Source organism: Eptatretus burgeri, chromosome 2 (genome assembly GCF_056783735.1).
Source record: "Eptatretus burgeri isolate ZD-2024b chromosome 2, Ebu_testis_v1, whole genome shotgun sequence".
Lineage (NCBI taxonomy): Eukaryota > Metazoa > Chordata > Myxini > Myxiniformes > Myxinidae > Eptatretus > Eptatretus burgeri.
The window spans coordinates 70,808,929-70,818,703 of record NC_140962.1 but is presented as its reverse complement, the minus strand read 5'-3'; the positions used below and the strand labels follow the sequence as shown (position 1 = coordinate 70,818,703).

The following is a 9,775-nucleotide window of genomic DNA, read 5'->3' as shown; positions in this document are numbered from 1 at the left end:
GTTCAGGAACAATCATTTGAAGGGTGCTATACCCAAGTTTTCTATGCATCAGATTACTCAAGGACATTTTTCAAGTTATGTCCGAGTGCAATATGATACCTTCATTAAGAACCAGGACACGGGGAGCTGTCATAACTACGAGCAGAAGTTGAAGAAATCCTCATCTTCAGTTGGGAAGTCAACCTTAATATTTCCAAATGACGATCACGCTCTGACAATCCTCAATGGAGACACAATTGACTATTCAATCAATGAGGATACATGATACAAGATAAAGTCACAATATAATAGCAATAAATGCAATGATAAAGAAAACAAAGATAATGGAGTGGTGCACCGAAAGCAATACACATTTTATCATGAGTGTTTAATGGAATAAAAGATGTAAGACTTTTCTTATTCCTGCCTCTCCATTCTCCTCATGTGTATTCTATGTTGACGTCTTCGTTGAAGTCTTCGCCCTCTTCGAGGAAACATAGCCATGTTTCCATTGGGAATGTCTGGACAACAATTATAAACATACATCACATAAAAAAAAACACAACAAACATCTAAAACCACTCTGATGATCATCACGTTTTGTCTCGAGGAAAATGCTTCCTCTGTTCTTTCAATATCGACCATTTATGGACTAACAATGAGAGTGACATGAAATTTCAAGCAACCTCGAATGACTGAGCATAGTTTATATAAATATTACGCTCAATGCAATGCACGCTGAAATCAAAAGCAGAACTGCAAACTAACGGTGTTTCAACCAGAAGGGGTTGAGATTTTTGTGGAGCATTGAAGAATCTCATTTTAAAGAGGAAAATTGTTGTACAAACGAACAGTGACCCACCCATTCTACAAACCACCTTTTTGGGTGATTTATGCGTCAGGTTGAGATGGTCAAGAAAGTCTGCTGCGTTGTGAAGTAGATGTAAAGTGTCTAACATTTAGTGTATTGAAATAATCATGTTGTTAGAAATGAAAGGTAATTGACGTTTAGGTTAAGCAATCTGACAGTGCACTCAGGAAATTATGTGAAAGAATATGGAATTATTTATTTCATTAGTGACTCCTTATGAAAACTAAAACTTCTCAACCTGACATGAACCCTGAATCCTATAGCATCAAGACAGAGCATTTAGCAATGCAGAGCCTCACCAAGGTAAATAGTTGACAGTAAATCTGAAAATCAATGCAGACTCACTCACTCACTCACTCACTCACTGATTGACACATTTTTCTTTACCTCAATTGTTCCTTTTCACTTTCTTTAAATGATTATTTGCTTGCATCATTTTTAACAGGAAAACTGTTGGTGCTGATGGAATCCTGACAGATGGGATGGTCAAATTCCCAGGTTTTCAGACTACATGTTGTAATCATAATCATGATGTCATGTGGTGTGGCAGCCATGGGGAAAAATGGAAAAACTTTGGACCTCTGTATCTCTGAAACCATACCAAGAAAAAAATTTGAAACTTGACACACAGCAAGTATTCATCACGAATAAGCATGATTTTTTTTGATGACATCATAGGTACCTTTGTTATGACGTCACTATTACATATGTAAAACACCACATCTGATCAGTATGAAAAATTTTGAGGGTCATCTCGGGATTAAGTGGTCCACAGAAATTTTTTGATGGCGTCATCGGTCACGTGATTTAGCAGCCATATTGTTAAAGAAAAAAAAAACCTTCAAAAATCCTCTTCTCTGAAGTGGCTGAACAGATCGAGGTGAAACTTTACAAGTATGATCGCCTATTCATGAGGAACAAAAGGTTCACACATATGACATCATAGGTCACATGGTTTGGTCACCATATTAGATTTACGCTAAAAATCTATAAAAAAAAAATATTCTTCTCCAGAACGGCTAGACAAATCGAGGGGAAACTTCACAAAAATTGTTCCGCACGCCATGGGTGTACAAGTTTGTTAAGGAACAATTGATAGGTCATACGGTTTGGCAGCCATATTGGAATAAAGAAAATATTAAATAATGTTTTCTCTGAAACTAATTCAACAATTGATGTGAAACTTCACATTTATGATCTAGTCGTGAAAGGGAATACAGGAATACAACTTGATCAGACACATGGTCTTGACAGCCAGAATTATTTATTTTTTTGAAATGGGTACATTTTTATTTTACATTTTTTGAATAAGATTGACTTAGCTGTGCCAGGATGGGTTTGAGGGTAGAGGAGTAGCAGCTGAAATGTGAATCCTATCGAGGTTCCTGCTGATGACTTCATCTTTGCTTTTTGCTCGTTTGGGTTCCTTCTGATTACTCCGATGCAGGACTGTACCTATTTTGTCTTCCATTTAATTTGAATTGAATTTATTTTAATCCCATTCTAAATTCAATTGAAGAATGAATAATAATAAAAAAACGTCATGGTGCAACCCCATCACTGGTACCGGGTCATCACTGCCAGAAGTTATTAAGTGGCAGTTCTAATTATGTCTCATTAATTATGTAACACACCAGTACACAAACGCCACACAAAATACACCATACAAACGAAGTCCTGGCGAAGGTCTGCAATCTCTGATTGCTCTTTTTCTTGTTAAATATGTACAATGTCAGGCTGCTTCAGACGCAATACTTGTCCTGTATAATGGTCACAGAAGCTACATAGCTATTGACATGATCAACTAGGCCAAGCAAAACAATATTGTGCTGTTTGTTCTTCCTCCGCACTGTTCCCGTATTTTACAACCTATGGATGTTGGATGTTTTGGGCCTCTTCACCTGACGTATAACCAGGAATGTTTGTCTTTTGCACGTGGCAATTATATATCATAGAGTAACTAGTTATGACGTGTGTGGATTGGCTTGTAGAATAAATGCAGATGAGGCACAACAGGGTAGGCCTGCAGGATCGTTTTCATGTGATATAAAATGGAGATGAATTTCCATCGATGAAAGTCCTACTCCATATTGGATGCACCCTCCCTGTAGGCTCCTGTGAGGCTGAACACTTATTTTCTTGCCTGCAGTGCCTGAAGACCTACCTAAGAGATTCCATGGGAGTAAATTGGATGGCATATCTGGCCTTCATGAACATACACATGATGAGGGTGACATTTTCATTCGGAAACACAAGTGCCATCGATTCCAAAATAGCTTTTACGAGTAATAAAATAATTCACATTCTGCTGTCCTTTCTTATCTCTTTTGTGGGGAACCCCCCCCCCCTGCTATAAGCTTCGCAGCCTTGGCTCATGGGGGTGCTGGGCTTTGACATGCACACAGTCGGTCAACGCCATCATTTCACATGACAGATGTGCACAGGCCTTTTTAAACTAAGGATCGGCTGGGCAAGTTTGCCACTTTGGCCCAATAGTCATCGTGAATCTGCTGAACTGTTGGGCCAGGGAAGAAAGCAACGAACTGCAGAAAACTTCCAAAACGCAGGAAATGCAGTTTCCAACGATCAATTTCTCAAAATCTCCTGGGGAAGGACCCCCCAAACCCTTACCCCCCCGCCCGTTCAACGCTATGGCCTGGTGCACACCCCTTCCTCCCAATCTTGAAATTCCTGGATCCACCCCTGTTTTAGCATTCACCGTTTAGAATTTTAGAATTTACTCTTGCCTGCGGCACCTGAAGCAGCGCTTTTACTGCGGAGATGATGCAAGTTTGCTGTTATTTCAGACTATTTTTTCTTAAAATTGTGACAGGTTTCTGTGAAGTAGGTGATAGCATGACAGGGGATCAGAAAGCGTTACATATTCCACTGTTTCAACGTGGGAATGCCCATTTACTTTTATGAGCGAGAGGAGGCTGAGAGTAAAGATAGGACAGCTGTGGAAGGGGGAGGTTGAGGCTTTGGGGTTGTGGGGGTGGGGAAGGGAGAGCAAAGATGGGACAGAGTTGGGAGGGGGAGGCTCTGGCTATTTGTTGAGGAGTTTTCAAAATTGCACGTGCATGTTTACTCACAGTAAAAATTGAAGCTGTGTGTGTGTGTCTGTAGAAAGGGGGGTGGGGTGGGGTGGGGGAAACGCAATCACCGCACAAGTAGTATACAGGTGTTTCAAAAAGATTGATACAACTTCAACTTCCTGCCATTTCTTTGTGTTTTTTGATCTATACAGTTTTCCTTTTCAGTGTTTGGTGGTGTTATCGTGGTATTTGTTCCCTGGGATTTCTAGCTCCGTAACTCAACTTTGCCGTTGGCAGTGGAGCAGAAGACAAAAGTGCTGGCTCTGTGGTATGAGACTAAATCATATGTAGACACCCGCCGGAGGTTCTGTTGGGAATACGACCTCAGAACACGTGATGGACCAATAAATTGTGCCATTCAATGTATTGTGAAACGTTTTGAGCACAAAGGTACAGTGCACAACCAGAGCAAGGGCAACGGTGGCAGGCCAGCATCAGAAACCAAGAGCCAAACCAACATCAACGCGTGTGGGATTATGCATTGGACAGTCCCAAGAAGTCCCACTGCCGGCACTCCTGGGAGCTCGATATCAAACCAACATTAGTCTGTTGTATCCTCATGAAGGAACTGAAGCTTTTCCCATACATCATCTCTATTCAGCATAAACTGAGTCAAGATGACATGAGAAGGAGACTTGATTTGTGCAATTGGCTCAGTGACAGGATGGAGTGGTACCCAAACTGGATCAACCTGATCTTATTCAGTGATGAAGCTCATTTCCACATGAACAATGCCATCAACAACCACAACAACATTTTCTGGGGACAGAACCACCTGAGGAGATCACTGAGAGGTACCTGAAAGGGCCTAAGGTCACATGCTTCTTTGCCTTCAATGCCAGATTGGGAACGTGAGGGCCTTCCTGGTTTGAGAATGACAACAGCAGGACGGTGACGATCAATGGTGAGCGCTACCGGGCCATGCTCCAGAAGTTCCATAATGATCTCACCCAAAAGGTCACCCCAAACCAGCTCAGCATGACCTGGTTTATGCAGGATGGTGCAACCCCATATACACCTAGTGACACCATCACCTTCCTGTGGCAGCTCTTCAGAAACTGCTTTGTAGCCCTGGGTACCGCTCATGGCTGGTCACCCCATAACCCCGACATGAACCCTCTGGACTACTGGTTCTGGGGGGCTGCCAAGGGCTCTGTCTACACCATCCACCTTGCGACACTGGATGATCTGAAACAGGTGTCAGACTACCTCCAGGCCATGCCACATGAGATTTACAGGAAAGTTTGACAGAACCTGGAGTCAGAATCAATGCCTGGCTGAACCGCGGAGGGCACACATCGAGAACGTCAATCGCAAGGATTTTGCGAAAATGCCAATTTCAGATCTTGGCCTCTCAGTAATTCTAGCAGTGACACTGCAATAGCAATCAGTGATAGAAAATACCATGTCATAAGCTTTCAAGAAATGTTTGGTTCACGTTCCTGAGGTTTCTGTTTCTTTGTCAATAAACATTTAAAGTTGCATCACTCTTTTTGAAACAACCTGCATATTAAGTGAAGACTTGTGGTTAGGAGTAAAATCACATAAATTCAAGAAGCTTTAATTAAACAACCAATTACTCAACGTTTCAACCAGCACCACAAAACAAACGTGCATCCTCTAGCCTTTCTCAAGAGTGAAGAAATAATTCTAAACCCCCCTTTTATCAACCCAAACAAATGGTTGGGCAAAGTAGACCCACTAATCAAAGCCACATCCCAGAACTTAAACATGCGACTTTCAACTTTTATCACATTAAATAAAACAAACAGCATGGGAAAAAACCTTTCCTTCCATCAGTTTCACTCATGAAGAGGAACAGAATGGATCCCTCGCTTTTCTGGGCACCCTCATGACAACAGGTCCGAAAGGAGGTTTGATGTTACATCTACATCTAGGGTCCATGTACACCTTTCATTTAATTTATTATTCCTGACTGCAAACCACCTAACTCGTGTCAGCAGGGCAGGGACAATGTGTTCATGTGGCAGATGATTATTTGATTGCTGATCTCAAATCCAGGCCGAAGTAACCGGAAATTGCAGCATCAAATGTAAGAAGAATTCTACGTTCGCTTCTAGGCTTTGCCTATTCCATATTATACTAGCACATATACTAGCAAAGGTACCCAGGGTCCGCAAAGGTCCGTGAGAGGTCATCATGGAAAATCGCATCATACAATGCATGAAATCAATCCAAGCTCCTAATTTGAAAACTATAGCCCTTAAAAACGACGTCTACAGCAATTTGTAGGTATGAAGATTAGGCATTCGTTGATGTGAGTGAAAAAAGTGGGAAAAAATTATTTGAGCACTTTATCGTGAAGAAACCAATGCAGCCTGTTCTAAGTCACGAGATTTTTGATGAGACTGAACAAAAATGGTGGGTTAAGAACCCAGTGATCTGACAGAGGACTGACCGAGATGGTGTGCCGCCATCTTGTTGAGGTTTTTTTATTTTTTATTTTGTGATGAGCACCTCCTAAATTATCTTCAAAAGGGGCATTTAAATTCACCCAAACACCAATTTTTCATTCATGCACCATCTTGGAGTTCCCTTAGTGTACATGCAAAGTTTCAGATGGCGAGGTTTCATGGTTTTGGATTTATGGAGAAGACACACTGACTGACATACTGACACACTGACATTTATTAGTATAGCTCGATACAGTATTCTGATGCACCAATATCTGTTTACAGAGCATTGTTGCTGCCAAAACAGTTTATTGGCAAGGGTTATGCTGGGTGGTTTGTCCATTGCCTCCACAGAAGTAGTTCGGGCAGGAATTTGTAATTTTTTGTGGTGCTGGCGATAGCTCGCCTACTCTTCGCGAAGGACAGCATGGAATATTTAACGTCCACCAACCAATGTCAGTAGATGGGACACCAGTGTAACATCTATCCAAAGGATGGCACACATGTTGCTGAATTGCACAGTCTGTGAAACACCTGGATGAAAGTTTGTAGCTGGGTCGGGATTTCGGGGTGTATCAGGTTTCATTCAAAAATGTCATTAAAAAATAAAATGCAAGAAAAAGCACAAACCTTGCTTGCAGGTCATGAGGCAGATCTTGATATTTTGGAAATTATTGTTATTTCCTCCGCAACCACCATATGTGAATGGCTCACAGGTTTGTTTTTTTACATCAAAAAAGAAGCGGGTGAAGTTTCCCATGCAGGCACCTTGATCTGCAGGGTTGCGGCAAGCACTCGAAATTCCTAACAGATAACAACAGAAGTCGGTGTCAGAAGCACATTCCATACTTGCAATATTTCTTTGGAAAGGATGAGGAAAAGCCCTCAACGAGATACAGATTTAACTCTCACCACAATTATCATGCTTGTTGTTCGGTGTCTTCATGAGATTGGAAGAGAGAAGTGAAGGGGACTACAGGTGTAAAATAAGAGAGATGGCTGGACTAATGCAATGCCCTCTGTATGTTCCAACAGCAATTTGGAATTTGGCCATGGTGCTGGCGATAGCTCACCTACCCTTCACAAAGGACACCGTGGTATATTTAACGTCCACCAACTAATGCCGGCAGATGTGACACCCAGTTTAACGTCTCTCCATGGTACGGCACACACACACTGATGAATCACCCTGCCTGTGAAACACTGGCATGACAGTTTATATCTGGGGTGAGATTATAACCAAGGCAAGGCAGCTTGCAGGCGAGTGTGCATACTTCAAGGGCTAGGCCATCGTGAGAGCCGTTTTGAAAGAGTGAGGAATGATCAGATGTTTTCTCAAGCTTAGATTATGCAGGCATTAGTCTGACAAAATATACACTGCCTCTCCTCAAAGAGGAAAGAAAATTGCTTGGTCTTTTACGAAATAGATGATGGAACTATCAGGGTTGCCCTGATAGCATTCCCATTGCATCTTATAACTCATGATGTCATGTAACCGAGGTTCAAATCTCATATACTATATGTGTTTGTCCAAAGTTTACGAACCTTCTTGGAATTCACATTAAAAGTACACCAAAGTCTACTAATGTCCTTGTCCTGCATGCGATTATGTGCAAACTCCTCCATGAGCAGTCAAACATAGAAAGGTCATTTGAAGCTATTTCTCCACCAGAAATCCATCTGGAACCTGCTGTCCTCAAATGGTGAAAGAGCTGCAATTGAATCGTTTCAAGGTTCAGTGTGAGCATCTATGTATTGTACGACAGTTTTCCACCATGAGATGTTTCATGAGAGGCACTTCCTGGTGGTTTGACGATGACATCAACAGGAGGAAATTTGAAGTAAAAGTGCATTTGAAATCAGTAGGCAACTATTGATGTGATGTTCTCTTTTAAAGAGGCATATGAGGTTTGATGTTCCAATGTAAGAAGATTCTTATATTAAATGAAGAAGAAATGACATTTTAACCTGCAGGTGACTGGTATTTCTTACTCTAAATTATAACATTTTAAAGAATGGACGATGGTTTTTAAATGGATTTAAAGAACTAGTGCGGGCCCATAGGTGCGTGTCCGTACGTGCAGTTTCGTTCCTTCGCTCTCGTAAACGACGACTGGATTGGGGCATTGTTTCAATTAGATCGGACCAACCGTATCATAAATGGCTGTAACTTGGCAAACACCTGGGAAACATACTCAGGTCCTCAGCGTCAATTGTGACGTCATATCAAACGAAGAAGAAGAATTGTGCCGCCTCCTCTCTCTCGCCCCCCTCTCTTGCCCCCCCTCTCCCCTAGTCCCGCCCCTCCTCTGTCCCCCCTCCTCTCTCGCCCCTCTCTCTCTCTCGCCCCCACTCTCACCCCCTCTCCCGTCCCGCTCTCTCACCCCCTCTCCCGTCCCGCTCTCTCGCCCCCTCCTCTCTCCCCCTCTCTCGAATTGTGATGCCCCTCACTCTCACCCCCCATCTCTCGCCCCTCCTCTCTCGCCCCTCCTCTCTCGCCCCTCTCTCTGTAAATGTATTCACAAATGTCTACCAAGCACAACAATGAATTCAAACCTTGGGAAAAAAACAGCTTTCAAACCTTGGGAAACACTTGGGAAACAGCTGAAACGGATGAAGAACGATATCAAACCTTGAAAAGGCACATACTCAGGTCCCCAGCGTCAATTGTGACGTCATATCAAACGAAGAAGAATAATTGTGACGTCAACCGTGCAAAAAAAACAAAAAATAATAATAATAAATAAACATTAATTGTGACGTCATTCGTGATGTCATAGCACCGTGTCTTGTCATTGATTAACAGATAAATGGCCGTAACTTGGGAACCGCTTATCCGAAATCTTTAGATTTCGTTATTAACAAACAGAAAGGGGTGAAAACATAACTTCCTTCACCTTCGGTGACGGAGGCAACTAGAGCTCCAGGTTGATGATAACTTATCGATCACGTGGGAATCCTGACACTGCGGGGAAGGGTATTTTTACAAGTACGACTTCTCAAGATTTTGCTGAGATGGTGATCAACAGCAAGACCCTGAGGTCATGTGGCTTCTCCCCTCTGTGAAGCACCATGTCACATTAGCCCGCCACCCCTTGGCCTTCAAAAGGGGAATTCTGCCATTTTTGCGTATTAAATAAATGGATAATCATGCTTTATCCAACAGGATTGAAAAGAAAATAAAGAAAATTATTTTTCAACCTTTAAAAATCGTACGAATGAATTTTTTTTTTGTTCGTATCCTTTTCTCACTTGTACAAATGAGCCGCGAACACTGAGGCGTGAACAGCGAACTAAAATGAGCACAAACGTCTCGTCTGCTTAGTTTTCTGGCATGCCACACACTCCTTTATGCCCACCCCCTCACTCCGGGACATCATTGGCTGGAATTATTGGTCAGCAAATGGAGGGCGGGG

The 9,775-nt window shown here is 42.2% G+C and overlaps 1 protein-coding gene across 1 annotated transcript in view; it reads right to left on the bottom strand.

The window, feature by feature from the left end:
• Nucleotides 1–221: 221 nt before the first annotated feature.
• LOC147032270 (tissue factor pathway inhibitor 2-like) overlaps nucleotides 222–9,775 on the bottom strand; it is a 23,105-nt gene continuing 13,551 nt past the window's right edge. Inside the window, exons 4-5 of the mRNA XM_085869703.1 lie at nucleotides 6,990–7,163; nucleotides 222–500 (exon numbers count right to left, since the gene is read on the bottom strand). Of these exons, the coding sequence (XP_085725829.1) occupies nucleotides 397–500; nucleotides 6,990–7,163 (278 nt within the window). The 3' untranslated portion in view covers nucleotides 222–396. The remainder of the gene's footprint in view (nucleotides 501–6,989; nucleotides 7,164–9,775) is intronic.